Below are 17,769 nucleotides of genomic sequence, written 5' to 3'. Positions count from 1 at the left end.
GGCACTACTCAGCTCTTCCCAAAGCATTGTACTTCAGGTTTCTCAGTGTCTCCCAGGAAACAGAAGGAATTCATGGTGGCATTCAGCTGTCCTCCCCACAGCACACTTTTCTACATTCTGCAGGCAGGAACTTCCTGCCCTAACAAAAAACCCCTCTGACACTTCCTCATGTGTCACAGGTCATCCTACAGGCTCATCCCAAATAAGAGCAGCAACCTGGAGGTGATGCAGGAGGGTTGATAGTTTCCAGTGCTCAGTGGCAGAACCAGAGGACTTCCAGTTTACAGTCCACAGGAGACAATGACTGAAATAGGACCGAAAAAGGTGCTTGGGGGATGCTGCAGGAGACTGCTGGAAGCACTGGGAAGGAAGCTAGACAGACCCCATGGAAATAATGGCTCTTTTCAGGGAAAAATGACTCCAGCTGTGACTAGGTGGCTCTTCCCCTGACACCATGTTAATATTAACCAGCATATTAATATTGACAGCAATGTTAATGCTGAAAGTTCCAGATGGAAAATGGCTCTGGGGACCTGGCACTTGGTAATTCACAGCCACATCCTGCTAGAAACTAGCAGCAAGCAGCCTGCTGCTTAACCTCATACACAGAATCACAGCATGGTTTGGGTTGGAAGGGACCTTAGAGATCATCTGCTCCAACCCCCCTGCCATGGGCAGGGCCACTAGACCAGGCAGGTCAAGACTTCATCCAGCCTGGCCCTGAGCACCTCCAGGAAGGGGGTGTCCACAACCTCTGTGGACAACCTATTCCAGAGATCCACCACCCCCACACTGAAGAACTTCTTCCTAAGTCCAGTCTAACCCTGCTCTCCCTCAGCTTAAAATCACTGCCCCTCATCCTGTCACCAGACACCCTTATGGAAAGCCCCTCACCAGCCTTCTTGTAGGTTCCTTTGAGGTACTGGAAGGTACCTTAGTGTGCTTTTATTGCCTGCCCTCCCCACTCCCCTTAAAAAAGCATCTGAACATGAAATGATTACAACTATTAAGGCTGCCACCCAGAACGGAGCCAGTACATGAGAACTAATTTTGGCTCCGCAGTCAAGCTGTTGCCTTGGCCACCCAGCGAAGTAACTCCTGTAGGTAACAAACCAGAAGGTGGGCCTCTTAACTCTGCTGCTCCTGAAAGAGGTTTCTGAGGAGGAAGAGAGCAGCTGGCAGCCAGGTCCTCGCCAGGCAGCAGTACTCACTCGGTTTTTGTGCGCGTTCACCGAGGCGTAGCGGACTGTTCCTCGAAACCCAGCGACGTTGCGAGGCTGGAGGGAGACAACAGAGAGGTCTCAGAGAGAGCAGATTAGGAAACCCCTTGTGCAAGCTTAACTCCTGAAAAGTTACCAACTGCACTATGATTTCTTAGGTATCCATGGCCTACAAACTGCTTGCTGCCTTCGTCTGCTCTAGCGGCCAGCTGAAAGGCTTCTGTCACAGAGAGGGCAAGGCGGGGACAGCGATAGCTTAGAATAGTCACAGACTAGTCACAGAGGTTAAAAGATGAGCCAAGGCCAGGTTTTCCTGTTTCAACTCCAGGACAAGGGAAAAGCTAGCAGAGAAGTGCAAGACTTGAGTCATGACCACACAAGAGGTAAGCAAAGCCTGAGGGCAGCCTGGTCAGGACAAGAACAGGGATCCTCTACCCTGAGAGGGAGCAGATGCCCACACGCCTTTCTGGCACTCCTTGTCAACATCCTCTGTAAGAATGAAACTCTTTAAGAAGCTCTGACTTCCAGAATTCTTCCCAGTGTATCCTAAACCACATAACTTTGGGGTTCTTTTCCTCTTTCTCCAATTTGCTCATTCTGCATGCACTCACAAAGTGAAGGCCTGATACAGTAGCCTCAGGCAGAAGGCAGTCCTCCTGTGACTCCAAGGTCATAGAATGGTTTGGGTTGGAAGGGACCTTAAAGATCATCTAGCTCCATCTCCCCTCCCCTGGTCAGGGACTCCTCCTCCCAGACAAGGTTGTTCAAGGCCCTGTCCAACCAGGCCTGGGAGCTTGCTGTCATCTGGAGGCTAAGCAAAACCTCCAACTCCTTCCACTGCTTCCTCCGCACGAACATTGGACCACAAGAGTTGACTTAGTGAAGATGTCCTTGTGCTGGAAAAACTCATTTCAATAATGACATCCACCACCTCACAGAATGCTCTGGGTTGGAAGGGACCTCCAAAGGTCACCTGCTCCAACCTCCTCTGCAGTCAGCAGGGCCATCCTCAACTAGATCAGGTTGCCCAGAGCCCTGTTGAGCTTCACCAAGAATATCTCCAGGGATGGGTCCCCAGCCACCTCCCTGGGCAACCTGTTCCAGTGTTCCACCACCCCCATGGTAAAGAACTTGTTCCTAACATCTAATCTAAACCTGCTCTGCTCTAGCTTGAGAAGAGCACTGCCCCTTGTCCTATCACTGCAGGCCTTTGCAAACAGTCTCTCTCCATCCTTCTTGCAGGCCCCCTTCAGGTACTGGAAGGCTGCTCTTAGGTCTCCCCAGAGCCCCATCTTCACCAGGCTGAACAACCTGAGCTCCCTCAGCCTGTCTGCCAGCCTAGCTAGAAGTAACCAGAGTTAACAGCAGTGCTTTGAAAAGACTAAGTGGCAAAACCAGGTGCAGACCTAGGTATCTTCCATGAGAAGGCCAGGCTTGGACAAGAAACTAAATGCAATTAAAACTGTACTCTTAGAGAGATTTTGAACAAGTCCCAGTTCTCCCAGCCTGTGCCCACAGGGCTCCAGCCCTCTGATCATCTTCCTGGCCCTCCTCTGGCCCTGCTCCAGCAGCCCTTGTGTTGGAACTGGATGCAGTACTCCAGGCTGGGCCTCATGAGCACAAAGCAGAGAGGCAGAAATCACCTCCCTCCTCCTGCTGGTCACACTTCCTTTGGTGCAACCCAGGACACAGTTGGCTTTCTGGGCTGCAGGGCACATTGCCAGCTCAGGTTGAGTGTTTCATCCTCGAGTCTTTCTCCTCCAGACTGCTCAGAAGCCACTCCTTACCTAGGTTATAAATATTTGTATCTTGCAACACACCAGCCTGAGCTAGAAGCTGCTCTACCAGAAGGTAATACTCAAGATACTGCATTCAGGGATATACCTCATTCCTCCTGGAATGTATTTTCAGGATTGCCACTGACAAATGACTGCAAAATAGCTTTCAGAATGCCAGTGAGTCCACTGACAGGAGTTCCTGACAAGGAGAGTACTGGCCACTGGAGCAGACCTGTTGGAATCAGCCATCAACACTCTCTGCATGTTCAAAACCCAGGGGACACTCCTTTTTTCCCCATCATGAGTGGGAACTGGTGACTTTGGACACTTTTGATGAACAATTTCAGTGTGACACCTGTAATGTTTGCAGAACAAATAGTCCCTCATTTGCAGTCCATGGCAGTTTGTATTTCATAGTTTCATAGTTTCATTCAGGGTTGGAAGGGACCACAAGGATCAGCTAGTTCCAACCCCCCTGCCATGGGCAGGGACACCCCACACTAGATCAGGCTGCCCAGAGCCTCGTCCAGCCTGGGCTTAAACACCCCCAGGGACAGGGCCTCGACCACCTCCCTGCACAACCCATTCCAGGGCTTCACCACTCTCATGGTGAAGAACCTCCTCCTCACCTCCAGCCTGAATCTCCCCACCTCCAGCTTCATTCCATTCCCCCTAGTCCTATCATGGTGGCTCTTTTTCCCTACTTCCATCTCTTCAGTTATCAGCTATGGAGATACTGAACCGAGTACCCCACATGCTGGTTTCAGTCTGGTTGGCTATGCCTAAGAATGTTCTTAAATCAATACTTACTATTTCTGGCAGCCAGGCTCTCTTTTCAGCCTGCCAACCCTGAGCAGTTTACAGATGCATTCTCCTCCTTTTTTTTGAGGAGCAAACCCAAAGCCCAGCCATCTCTTCAACATGTGTCTGTCCAACAGGCAAAACGAAACAGCTCACCAAGCCAGTCCTGCAGCTGAACCCAAAAGGACACTCTCTCCAGCCTTCCCTCAACAAAAAGGAGAGGAGCACTGCAACTGAGGAAGACTGGAATTGTTTTGACAGGACATGTAGAGCTTTGAATGAAGTGGGCAGATCTTTCTGCTCATAAAGCTTGCACCTCCTTGAACCGCAGTTGTCTGTCCTGCCAGTCACGAGGCACTCAACTCGTGCCTTTTGCCTGTCACTACTCACTGCAATCCCATGGCTGTGGAGATGCCCCATGCTTAAGTCAAACATCTCCTGCCTGAGCATAGCCTGCAGCACGTGCTGTGCACCCAGCTCTCCCTGGTTTCTTTCTCAATTCATCAACATTACTCTCCAGATGATTTCTTTACACCGTTTCTTCCAGTTAATAAATTTCCTGCCACCACTGCACCACCCAGGGGTGGAAAAGAGCCTAGGTAAAGCCTCTCTGCTGTCCAGACTGCTGCTCCACATTTGACATGGAATCGAAATTGTAACAGCTAGGAGCTTCAGACCACAGAATCATATACAACACATCTGATTTGAGTCCCCAGAATAAGCAGGCAATAAGCCAGCAGGCTGGAATACAATTATAAACCATAAGTGATTTCATCTTTGCACCTCAGTATTGCATCAAAAATATTATTCTGGGTAAGATCTCCCTCCTTCCTGCATTCAGATTGTGTCTAGCACAAAGCTGAAGCAATTTATTACCCAGAGCTGTCAGGGAGATGACAGAGATACCAAGGATATTGCATTGTGTGAGGAGCTTGGTTCAAAATGAGATTGAGCTTGGGAGAATGTGTTAGATCGCTGCCCGCTGAGCAACAATGATACTCTCTGTTCCTTGGGATGTATCAGCAATGTTACCTCATGGACAAAGAGAGAATTAGATGACAAAACCCTGTGTGAAGTGGATGCATTGCTTCAAACTGTTCTCTTTTGCATCCACCAGCTTTTCATTCCTCTCCAGTTCAAGCACTCATGGTACTTGCATTCTACGTGCCAGCGGGGTCTCCATTAAGGGCCACAGGAAGTCTGTTTTGTTTGTGCTCCCTTCATTTTCATAGAACCATAGAGTGGGGTGGGTTGGGTTGGAAGGGACCTTGAAGATCATCTAGTTCCAACCCCTCTGTCATGGGCAGGGACACCTTCCACTAGACCCTGCTGTTCAAGGCCTCATTGACCCTGACCTTGCATACCTCCAGGGAGGGGGCATTTCAGGAGTGCTTGTATTTCCTCATTAATCTGAACCCCTGCTTGCTCACACATAACCATTAAAATCTTCCTTCTGGCCTCACTGGTCCCTAGGTTGATATTTTGAATGTCCTGGTTTCCAGCTTCCTTCCTAAAAACTTCTCTTTGGATGCCAGTATTTCCCTTCAGCTGTTTCTTAGGCCTGTGGTACTCTCATGGAACACAACAGCTGGCTCCTCCCCAGCTGTCTGGAAGCCTGCACAAACACTTTATGAGCTCCAGCACCTTTGCCTCTGACAGGCTTGCTGTCTTCTAGGATCATTAACCCATCTGTCCTGGAAACAGGAAAAGGATTTTCAGCAGCAGGAAAATGAAAATACAGTTAGCACAGATCGAAGAGAAGGTAGTGAGGGGAGAGAGGAAATGCCACAGGTCATGGGAAGCACTTGGAGGTGTATCTTGGAATGGAATGATTTGTTGCAGAAGTTGTGATAGGAAAGAAAAGTGAAAGGAAGTTTGAACTGAACTGAAAGGAAGAATTCCCTGTGACCTCTAGGAATCTTCTGCTTCCATCAGTGAGGCTCATGGGGGAGACAGAAGGATACACATCTCCACCTCCTCTGTGGAGACCTCTTAGATGTGTTTCAGCTTGCTAATTTAACCAGTAGCACTTTGCAGGTTGTCAGTGACAGCAGTGTACTTTATCCCCCATGGGCAGTCAGGAATGAAGAGGGAGCTGTAGCCAAAAAGGTCAGAAAAGAGAATTCCCCTCCTCTTGCCTCTGAAACCACAGGACTGACCCAGTCACAGCCTGTGGCACCACCCCAACGGCCACCAGCCCCTCCAGGCAGAGCACCAAGCCTTCTAGCTCCCTGCAACACCCTTGTCACCATCCTGCTGAAAAACAAACACAGCATGAGGAGAAATAAAGAAAACAAAACCAAAACAACCAAACCCAGGTGTCATTTGGCCTTCCATATACCACAAAAGCACCAACCAAACTGAACCCCCAGCAGCATGGTGATGGCTCACTCACAACTCAGAGCAGGGATGGTTACGAGCAGCGGATGGGAAGCCAACGGATCAAACACAGCCTCAAAAGAAGAGCCCAAAAGAACTGTAAAACAAAGAGAAACCCAAAGAAAAACATGATAAAAGAAAACCAAACCAACAAAATGAGGAAAACAAACAAACAAACAAACAAACAGAAAAGAATGAACAAAAAAATCAAACAAGAAATTAATCAGAAACCAGTTCGACAGAGTACGGCTCCAGGCACCTGGCTCTCTTGTTTAGCTGTTGCCATCTCCCAGCAGTCTTCCAAGGGCTGTTGGTTCAAGCTGTACTCAGTTTCATGGAGAGAGGAAGTGTTGAGTGAGCCTGTTTGTGAGTGCTCAATAAAGTGGGGAGAGAGGTCCCTTTAGAGACTAACTTGCCCCTGATCACATGTCACACCTAATAGCATAAAAACCCCAGAGCTGAGAGCAGAGGTGCATACACAGGGCAGACATATGGTTGGCTGTATGGCTTCACCATCATTTTCCTGCCTGAAATGATGTGCTACCTGCCTTCCTTCCCCCTTCCTCAAATGATTTGCCACCTCCCTTCCTTCCCCCTTCCTCAAATGATTTGCCACCTCCCTTCCTTCCCCCTTCCTCAAATGATTTGCCACCTCCCTTCCTTCCCCCTTCCTCAAATGATTTGCCACCTCCCTTCCTTCCCCTTCCTCAAATGATTTGCCACCTCCCTTCCTTCCCCTTCCTCAAATGATTTGCCACCTCCCTTCCTTCCCCCTTCCTCAAATGATTTGCCACCTCGCTTCCTTCCCCTTCCTCAAATGATTTGCCACCTCCCTTCCTTCCCCTTCCCTCAAATGATTTGCCACCTCCCTTCCTTCCCCTTCCTCAAATGATTTGCCACCTCCCTTCCTTCCCCCTTCCTCAAATGATTTGCCACCTCGCTTCCTTCCCCTTCCTCAAATGATTTGCCACCTCCCTTCCTTCCCCTTCCCTCAAATGATTTGCCACCTCCCTTCCTTCCCCTTCCTCAAATGATTTGCCACCTCCCTTCCTTCCCCCTTCCTCAAATGATTTGCCACCTCGCTTCCTTCCCCTTCCTCAAATGATTTGCCACCTCCCTTCCTTCCCCTTCCCTCAAATGATTTGCCACCTCCCTTCCTTCCCCTTCCTCAAATGATTTGCCACCTCCCTTCCTTCCCCTTCCCTCAAATGATTTGCCACCTCCCTTCCTTCCCCCTTCCTCAAATGATTTGCCACCTCGCTTCCTTCCCCTTCCTCAAATGATTTGCCACCTCCCTTCCTTCCCCCTCCCTCAAATGATTTGCCACCTCCCTTCCTTCCCCCTCCCTAAAATGATTTGCCACCTCCCTCCCTTCCCCCTCCCTAAAATGATTTGCCACCTCCCTTCCTTCCCCCTTCCTAAAGTTATTTGGCACCTCCCTTCCTCCCTTCTTCTTAAAATCATTTCATAGAATCAGCCATGTTGGAAGAGACCTCCAAGACCATCCAGTCCAACCTACCCCCCAGCCCTATCCAACCAACCAGGCCATGGCACTAAGTGCCTCATCCAGGCTTTTCCTGAAGGTCTCCAGTGACAGCAACTCCACCACCCTCCTTTCTTCCCCCTTCCTAAAATTATTTGATCCCCCATTTCTTCCCCCTTCCTGAAATTAGCACATACCTCCCTTCCTTCCCCACTCAACCTGGTCTAAACAACAGCAAAGGGATTGGATCTTTCTCATCTCTGGTGCTTTTCACCCAGAGCAAGTTCTAATGTTAGCTAAAACTGAACAGAGGTGTCCCCTTCCCCACTTCAGTTGCCATGGGTTCCCACCCAAGGTCTCTGGCCTTTTCTGCCATCACCACCTTGCTTTCTCACCAGCAATCTCCCTACAACCACTGGCTTGCCAGCTTTACAGCCTTCCCAGCTTCAGGCATCTTCCCCTGTCCTGCTGATTGCTGCTGTGCCCCAGCAAGAAGCAGCGTGGGCTTTGCTCTGTCTGCTAGGATGCAGCACAGGGGCTTGAAAGAAAGCAGGATGAAAGTCCAGGCTGCTTGTAGGCAGCCAGCTGTATCTGCAGATGTGAACTGCACAGCCTGGCAACATGAGGGCCACCCTCAGCAGAGGAAAGAACAGAGGAAAGTGTAATGTACAACTTCAAAACTCATGTAAACTGAGGAAAAGCCTTGGCTGAGAGGTACTGATGCCAACAGACACCCACTCAGCAGCAGCAATAAACCCAGGGGAGCTCTGAAATGTGAGTGTCAGTATTCCTCTTCCCCTCAAAGATGTGAAAGTCCTGAGACTTCTGGCAGATGTTGCATGAAATTTAGTTGTGAGGAGGCTCCTTCAGTCTTCTGCTGATCCTTTCCAAAGCAAAAGGGCTGCAGGAGGTGAGTTAAAATGCCATCTTTGCTTGGCTTCAGGAAAATTCAACCTCTCCAATGGCTTTTAACAGCAGAGAAGAGCAAGGTACTGACTGAAGTGCTGGAGTGAGCCCAGAGATGGGCAACCAAGCTGGTGAAGGGAATGGAAAAGAGATCTTGTGAGAAGTGGCTGAGGCACCTGGGGTGGTTTAGTCTGGAGTTGAGGAGGCTGAGGGGAGAGCTCATTGCTCTCTACAGCTCCCTGAAAGGGGGCTGCAGTGAGGTGGGGATTGGTTTCTTCTCCCTAGGAACAAGTGACAGGACAAGAAGAAATGGCCTCAAGTTGCACCAGGGGAGGGTTAGGTTGGGTATCAGAAGAAACTTCTTCACAAAGGGTTCTCAAAGACTGGCACAGGCTCCCCAGGAAGGTGGTTGAATCCCCAGCCCTGGAGGTGTCACCACGAAGCAGAGATGTGGTGCTGTGGGACATGGTTTAGCACCAGCCTTGGCAGAGTTAGAGAATGGTTGGGCTCTGAGATCTTAAAGCTCTTTTCCAGCCAAAATGATTTCATGGTTCTATGAGTAATGGCTTTGTGGAGAGCATGCACCAACCATCTCATCAGATGATGCCTACACCAGCAGGAGATGAGGAGACTCTTCCCAACTGACAAAGTGGGCTGAGAATGAGCATTCTGAATCCAACAGCACAGTCCAGCTGCAAGGGCAAGTCAAACAGCATTCCACTTTTGAAGAGAACTTTGGCCTTAGAGCTGCACTTGTTTCTTACATGCCTGGTCCCACAGGGTCAAAAGCAGCCCAGAATATCCCCAGGGAAAGCACAGGGAATGGCAAGGAAGAAAGGTAAGTTTTTGATGTGCTGGAACACAGAGAAGAGGAGCCTCTGAAATGGAAATGGTTTAAGAGATTGTTGTGGAGTGTTAGTCACATTTCATTGGGGATTTGCAGCTCATCATGTTTTCCTGCAGCCCTTTTCTACCCAAAGGAAGAAGACAAAAGACAGTCCTGCTAACCACTGAGATGTGGGAAACCTACACTCAAGTTTCTCCTCCCCCTTGGACAGACCTGAAAACCACATCTCCTTCCTCCCAGGGTACACCACTGCACCCCTAAGCCTCTAGGTGCTTTGAGAGGCAAGCCTAAAGCCATCCAGGCTGGAAAGAATCCCTTTGCACAGAATAACTGCAACAGCCAAGACAAATGTATGAGAGGCCCTCTGTAACCTGACAGCAAATCCCTTTACCTGATGGAGGAGGAGACTTGACATGCAATCCAGCTCCACATCACTTGCCTGGGGAGTGAAGCCCCTGCTCTCTCACCCTGCACACAGGAACCCTTTTCTACTCCTCTCTCTGTTGTCCAAGTGGGAAGAATACTCACAGCCTCAAGCAGAATGGCAGCACCCAAAGCAGTGACACTTTTGGATGCCCTGAATCCCCTCTGCAGCTTGGCAGCAAAGGCACTTGGAGATGGAAGATGGGATTTCAGTTCCCTGCAGACTTGCATGGGATTTGAGCCTGAGCTGCCTTTTCTTCTTCCCTGCAGCACAAGAGCTCTCTACTGCAGAAAATAAACCCATGACCTGATGTGGAATGAGCTGAGGTCACCCTCACTGAACCAAGGCTTCCAGGGGAGGGAAGCAGAGAAACAGCTGCTTATAACCAGGTACAAGAGGCCCTGCTTGCTAAGGGATTTTCCAACCATTCAGCTAGTCTGCTTTACATGCATCTAATGTCACCTGCAGTGGCCTTCTGTGGTTGCAATGTCTTGCACCAGAACATAAATTCCCTTACCAAGTCCAGCTTTGCTACCCCAACAAGGAAAGTAACAACAAGAACCTTTATGTAGAGGTGCTGCTGCTCTGCTTCACAACTGACTCAATCCCAGAGGAACAGAACCTCTGCAGTGCATTCAGTGACAGTACTTTTAAAGACATAGGCCAATGTTTCTCTTCCTGTCCCCCATTTCTATGGGAATTGGCATGGCTGAGCTTTCTGCCTTTGCTCTGATCACCTTCCTGTGACACAAAGCTAGAGACTAAAATTACATCCCTTTCTCAGCCAACCATCTGCTCAGAATGCCAGAATGGTAGGGGTTGGAAGGGACCTCTGGAGATCACCTAGGCCAATCCTCCTGCTGAAGCAGGGTCACCTGGATCAGGCTGCACAGGAACATGTCCAGGTGTGGTCTGGGATTCTCCTGAGGTGAAGGCTCCACAACCTCCCTGGGCAGCCTGCTCTACTGCTCTGGCATCCTCAAAGCAAAGTTTTTCCTCATGTTTAAGTGAAACCTCCTCTGCTCTAGTTTGTGCCCACTGCCCCTTACCCTATCACTGGGCACCACTGAGCAGAGTCCAGCTCCCTCCTCACAACCTTCACTCAGAAGCCCCCCTCTCAGCCTGCTCTTTTCCAGCATAAACAGTTCCAACTCTCTCAGCCTCTCCCCACATGGACAGACACTCCAGGCCCCTCAGCTTCTTAGTGGCAATCTGCTGGGCTCTCCCCAGTAGTTCCCTATCTCTTTTGGACTGGGGAGCCCAGAACTGGGCAGGTGTGGCCTCACCAGGGCAGAGTAGAGCAGGAGGAGAGCCAACCTCCATCTGCTGGCCACACTCTCCTTAACTGGCCTCCTTGGGCACGACTGGGCATTGCTAGCTCCTGGTGACCTTACCATCCACCAGCACTCTCAGGTCCTTCTCTGCAGAGCTGCTCTCCAGCAGGGCAAACCCTCCCCTGGCCTGGTGCAGGGAGTTACTCCTTCCCAGGTGCAAGACTCCACACTTGCCTCTTGAACTTCAGGAGGTTCCCCTCTGCCTGGCCATGTCTAGCTGAATGGCAGCACAGCCTGACAGGGTGTCAGGGAATCCTCCCAGTTTTATATCACCACCAAACTTGCTGAAGGTACACTCTGCCCCTTCATCCAGGTGACTGAGGATGATGTTCAACAAGCCTGGAGCCAGTCCTGACCCCTGGGGAACACCACTAGCTACATGCCTTGAGCACTGCACTCCCAGTATTAGGGTTCCACAATTCATTCCACTGCAAAACATTCACCTCCTACAGACCATCACAGCTTTAGGGATACCTCAAGCACAAAGCAAGGAGGAAAGCTTCTATGTTTGACTATGTGGAGTCCTTAGAATGTAGGAGCTAACATCCTTTGGGTTATTTTCTAGCTCCTTTTACAGTGGGGAGAAACCCCCTCAGCAGCTAAGCACGCCAGACTCTCCTTTGCCTTCCACACCACAGCAGAGTTTATTTCTAACCCCCCCCACAGGCATTCAGAAAATGAAAACCTTTTCTCTCAGACAGCTGACACATTCCTGCAGCCTTCACCATGCCTGCCTCCAGGGGCTAGGCACTGGCCTGCCTACCTCCTCTTGCTGCCTCACACAGCCACCCTCACACATGGGAAGTACCTTCGGCAAGGGACTGCAAACTGCTGCAGTGCAGCCTGAGCCACGAGGAGATGGGGATGTGATCAATGGGCTGCAGCTGACTAAGCTAAAAAAGTGCTGGCTGAGCACCACAGCCTGGTGGCAGATCCTGCAATGGGAGACAGACTCCAGGAAAAAAAACACAACACACCAGAAGCTGTCCTCTACTGTCAAATAAATAATTAACACAAAGCTGCTTCCTGCTCAGCCACTTCCAGCTTATCCCAGGTGATGCTGCCCTAGCAGAGAGGGTTGGACTGGATGGTCTGCAGAGATCAGCAGCCTGTTTCCATGCAAACAGAAAAAAGCCTTCTTCACTCTGAGGGTGGCAGAGCAGTGGAGCAGGCTGCCCAGAGAGGCTCCAACAGTTCCATGTCCTTCTTGTGTTAGGAGCCCCAGAGGTGGAAACCATCCTGAAGCAATGCCTGCATTTTTCAGCAGGCCAAATGCCAGTTTCAGCCTATAAAGGGCTTGAACCCTGACTGCAGGAAGAGGAAAGGAGTGGGGCTGCATTTTTGTTTTGCAGTGTGGTTAAGGGTGAGCCCCAAACTCAATGGCTTGCCAAGGAAGAGCAGTGGTACCCTGGTGACACATGGGTTTGATGGGTGGACCAATAGATGGATACAGAACTGGCTTGAGGGCCAAAGAGTGACTGTCCATGGCTCCATGTCCCAATGGAGGCCAGGGACAAGCAGAGTCCCTCAGGGATTAGTCCTGGGACCAGGCTTGTTCAACATCTCTGTGGGTGTCATGGACAGTGGCACTGAGTGCACCCTCAGCAGGGTTGCTGATGACACCAAGCTGTGTGGTGCAGCAGACAGCTGGAGGGAAGGGAGGCCATCCAGAGGGACCTGGACAGGCTGGAGAGCTGGGCACAAGCCAACCTCAGGAGGTTCAACAAGATCAAGTGCAGGGTCCTGCAGCTGGCTGGAGGCAATCCCAGGCACAAATCCAGGCTGGGCAGGGACTGGCTGGAAAGCAGCCCTGAGGAGAGAGCCTTGGGGGTGCTGGGGGAGGAGAAGCTCACCAGGAGCTCTCAGTGTGCACTTGCAGCCCAGAAAGCCAACCAGAGCCTGGGCTGCAGCAGAAGTGTGGCCAGCAGGGCAAGGGAGGTGATCCTCCCCCTCTACTCAGCCCTGGGGAGACCCCACCTGGAGTACTGCCTCCAGTTCTGGAGCCCCTATTACAAGAGGAATCTGGAGGTGCTGGAAGGTGTCCAGAGCAGGGCCAGGAGGATGAGCAGAGGGCTGGAGCTGCTCTGCTGTGAGGACAGACTGAAGGAGTTGGGGCTGTTCAGTCTGGAGAAGAGAAGGCTCCCAGGTGACCTCATTGTGGCCTTCCAGGATCTGAAGGGGGCTACAGGAAGGCTGGGGAGGGACTGCTCAGGATCTCAGGCAGTGATAGGACTAGGGGCAATGGAATGAAGCTGGAGGTGGGGAGATTCAGGCTGGAGGGGAGGAGGAAGTTCTTCCCCATGAGAGTGGTGAAGCCCTGGAATGGGTTGTCCAGGGAGGTGGTTGAGGCTCCATCCCTGGAGGTGTTTAAGCCCAGGCTGGATGAGGCTCTGGGCAGGCTGATCTAGTGTGGGGTGTCCCTGCCCATGGCAGGGGGGTTGGAACTGGATGATCCTTGTGGTCCCTTCCAACCCTGACTGATTCTATGATACACAGTATGTGTCTTTAAGAGTAAGCTGCAGGCACTCCACCCTCTCTGCTGTAGATGGGAGCAGCTCCAAAGGCTTGCAATGCCCAGCTTCTAAAAAACAAAACCAAACCCAACAAAAAGAGAGGACAAATCCTCCAGGTGGGTTGAGACACAAAATCTCCTCACTGATCTTTACTTTCTTCTCCTTCCCCAGCCACTGTACTGCCAAGTCTCTGAGTTAAACTCTCACAGTATCAACACTCTCCACAACAACAATTTTCTTGCAGGTGGCAGAAGTGTGCAGACCCCAAGGTGTAAGCCTGGGATGATACACAGAGAGATTCCCTCAGCTCTCCCCTCTCTATTCCAAAACACATCTATGAAGGCTCTGACTGATTCTTAGAGCATCTGGAAGCTCAACACTTGCTTATGAGTGCCTTCAGCAAACACAGTGCTGCTAAAGGGCTGAAGATAACACTCAAGTTGTACTCCCTGCCTTTACCTGCCCTGCAAGCAGACAGGCTAAGGAATCTGGGCAGGGGGCAATAAGCACAAAAGCAAAGCCAGGCTTGGGTGAGAACAGCATTACAGTTGCAGTTCACTGTATGCTCAGTATCAAAGGTCAGATCAGGCTTGAACTTTGAGCATTTTTCCTTTGAGCTTGAAGAATGCATCAGCCTGGTTCCCCAGACAGAGAATTTACCAGACCAGTCCTCTGCAACTCCAGAAGTCCCATGGCCAGCAGTGGGCTTACTCTCTTTGCTTGGCTATAATGTACTCAGTAAACATTTCATGGATGCACAGAACACCAGGTTAGAAGGCACCTCAAGGATCATAGAATCATAAATTGTTAGGGCTGGAAGGGACCTCAAGGATCAGCCAGTTCCACCCCCCCCTGCCATGGGCAGGGACACCTCACACCACAGCAGGTTGCTCACAGCCACATCCAGCCTGGCTGCAAACACCTCCAGGGATGAGGCTTCCACCACCTCCCTGGGCAACCTGTGCCAGGCTCTCACCACCCTCATGGGGAAGAACTTCTTCCTCACATCCAATCTGAACCTACCCACTTCTAGTTTTGTTCCATTCCTATCACTCCCTGACACCCTCAAAAGCCCCAAGGACCATCTAGTCCAACCTTTCAGGGTAAAATCTGCAGAAGACATGATTGTCCTAAAGGAGTAACAAAGAGAAGAGCCACACAGCTTCGACAGCAAAACCCTCTCCGGTTCCCAGCTCGGCTGCAGGCCCTTTGGGCAGACAATTCAGTCCAGTAGCAGGACTGAGAGCAGCAAACAGGAAGCAAACCAAAGCAATCACAAAACCTTTCCAGGTGGGGGGGGGGAGGGAAAACAAAACACCCAGCCAAAGAAGAGACTTCAGCTGCACTTACTGGTCGGACTTCCCCAGTGGTGTTGGTGTACTGACGCGCCAGGCCGAAGTCCAGCATGTAGCACTTCCGGTACGTTGAAGGTAAGCGGCCCATGGCGAAGTTGGACTGGACAGAGAGAGAAAGGAAGAACACAGCACATCTGATGCCAACAGCCTGGCCATCTGGGATCAACATTTTGTCATACAGCCCTCATGTGCCTGCCTCTGGTGGAAAACTAAGTCAAAGTGAAGGTTGCTTGGCCTGGAGAAGAGGAGGCGCAGGGGAGACCTTAGTGCGGTCTACAGCTACCTGAAGGGAGGTTGTAGCCAGGAGGGGGGTGGTCTCTTCTCCCAGGCAAACACAGAATCACCAAGGTTGGAAGAGACCTCAAAGATCATCAAGTCCAACCTCTCACCACAGACCTCATGACTAGACCATGGCACCAAGTGCCACATCCAATCCCCTCTTGAACACCTCCAGGGATGGGGACTCCACCACCTCCCTGGGCAGCACATTCCAATGGCCAATTACTCTTTCTGAGAAGTGCTTTCTCCTCACCTCCAGCCTAAACCTCCCCTGGCACAGCTTGAGACTGTGTCCTCTTGTTCTGGTGCTGGTTGCCTGGGAGAAGAGACCAACCCCCACCTGGCTACAGCCTCCCTTCAGGGAGTTGGAGAGAGCAAGAAGGTCTCCCCTGAGCCTCCTCTTCTCCAGGCTAAGCAACCCCAGCTCCCTCAGCCTCTCCTCACAGGGCTGTGCTCAAGGCCTCTCCTCAGCCTCGTTGCCCTTCTCTGACACACTCAGGAGTCTCAGTGTCCTGTCTCACCCTGTGCTTAAAGCAAACAGCCAAGGTGTCAGAGAGCGGGAGCGTGCAAGGAGGCCTGAATGCCCCCGCTGGGATCTGCCCATATGCAGACTGTCTTCATTGACTTGAGCAGAACAGACAGACACGCAGCCAAAAGGGAGAAACAGCCAAACCAACATACAGGCTTGATGTCCCGATGCAGGAATCCCACAGAGTGAATGGCTTCTATTGATTCCAGGATCTGTTTGCCTAATCGCAGCGTGGTGCTCAGCGTGAACGTCCCCCGGGGCTGACTCCTCCTGAGATCTGCAAGATTTCGGCCCTGAAACAATGGAGAAGTCACTTAAAACCACCACAGCAGGACACAGCTTCAGGCTCTCACATGCATCCTCCCAGCAGCAGAAATGCTGACCAGCCAGGTGCTCACCTTCTGTCTGCTTTACTTCTTGCATGTGGAATGAACTGGAATTCTCCCAGCAGCAGCAGCAGCAAAGAATTGCCTTTTGGTTCACAAGAGCCTCGACTCCAACCAAGTCAGCTGCTAAACCACATCCCCCAGCACCTCATCTACACCTCCAGGGATGGGGATTCAACCATTTCCCTGGGGACCCTGTTCCAGTGTTTGAGAACCCTCTCAGGGAAGAATTTGCTTCCAGTCTCCAAGCTAAACCTCCCCCGGTGCGCAAGGTGAGGCCATGTCCTCTTGTCCTGTCACTAGGGAGTAGAGACTGACCCCCACCTCACTACAACCTCCTTTCAGGGAGCTATGGAGAGCAAGGAGGTCTCCTCTCAGCCTCCTTTTCTACAGACTAAACAGTTCCCCCAGACACTCCTCACCAGCCCTGCTCTCCAGACCCTTCACCAACTTTCCTGCCCTTCTCTGGCCCTTCCCCAGCACCTCAATGTCTTGCTTGTTGTGAGGGCCCCAAAACTGAACCTAGTGTTCAAGGTGTGACCTCAGCAGCACTGAGTACAGAGCAACAATCCTTCCTCTACTTCATTTTAAGTGATGTCTTTGCTGGTAAGAAGATACCAGACTGCTCTCTTGGGCAGTCAGCTGATGCACTCTTTGGGGAAAGAGGCATGGCATGGAGAGCAGTGCCTCAGACTGTAGGAGCCCAGCACCTCCTTGCTGTTCAGCCCAGCAGCTGACTTACAAACAACCTTAGACTGTTCTCTGAGCTGTCTAAAGAGTAAAGCAGTACAAATGTGATAAGCAAATGATGAAGCCATGACCTGTTCCAGCTCATGAAAGCAGTTGCACCAGAAACTCCCTAGCACAAAACTGCCTGGCTCAAGCTCAAGCCAGCATTGGTGGTACAACAACACAACAGGGAAAGCTGCCTAGCAAAAAGAATCAGCCCCAGAATCAGGAGAGCAGGGAGGATTTTCACACTGACTTAAATGCTTCTCAAAGAAATGGCAATGTACAGGCTTGGGGAGGAGTGACTGCAACACTGCCCAGCAGAGACAGACCTGGGGATGTTGATCCACACCCAGCTGGAGATGAACAAGTGTATGCCCAGGCAGCCAAGAGGGCCAACAGCATCCTGGCCTGGATCAGGAACTGTCCTACCAGCAGCACCAGGGAAGGGATTGTCCCCCTGTAGTCAGCACTGGTGAAGCCATGCCTTGGGCTCAGGTTTGGGGCCCTCACCACAAGAAAGATATTGAGGTGCTGCAAGAGGTTCAGAGGAGGGCAGAGACACAGCCAAAGCACAGGAGCTGGTCTGCTCCTTAGTGTGAGCAAACTAAGGCTAAGCCACTCTTCCTGGGGCTTAACTTTTTAAGCTTTGGTGACAGTTTACTAGAGGCAGCAAAGATTTGTCATCACTCTCCTGAAAGCTCCAAGCTCCTGAATCCACAGCAGATCTTGTGTTCCCCTGTGAAGTGGTTCCTTGGACACCAACTCTCTGATCCAATGGTGAGAGGGACAGGCAGGCATTTCAT

The 17,769-nt window shown here is 51.1% G+C and overlaps 1 protein-coding gene across 1 annotated transcript in view; it reads right to left on the bottom strand.

Annotated features, from left to right (window-relative positions):
• Window positions 1-253: 253 nt before the first annotated feature.
• Window positions 254-17,769, bottom strand: part of TTBK1 (tau tubulin kinase 1) — a 54,782-nt gene continuing 37,266 nt past the window's right edge. Inside the window, exons 5-8 of the mRNA XM_068153728.1 lie at window positions 16,001-16,141; window positions 15,036-15,140; window positions 1,212-1,277; window positions 254-304 (exon numbers count right to left, since the gene is read on the bottom strand). Coding sequence (XP_068009829.1) covers window positions 254-304; window positions 1,212-1,277; window positions 15,036-15,140; window positions 16,001-16,141 — 363 coding nt within the window. The remainder of the gene's footprint in view (window positions 305-1,211; window positions 1,278-15,035; window positions 15,141-16,000; window positions 16,142-17,769) is intronic.

This window comes from Melanerpes formicivorus, unplaced genomic scaffold (assembly GCF_026170545.1).
Source record: "Melanerpes formicivorus ecotype bairdi unplaced genomic scaffold, bMelFor1.0.p_v2 SCAF_26, whole genome shotgun sequence".
NCBI lineage: Eukaryota > Metazoa > Chordata > Aves > Piciformes > Picidae > Melanerpes > Melanerpes formicivorus.
This window is presented reverse-complemented; position numbering and strand designations above follow the sequence as displayed.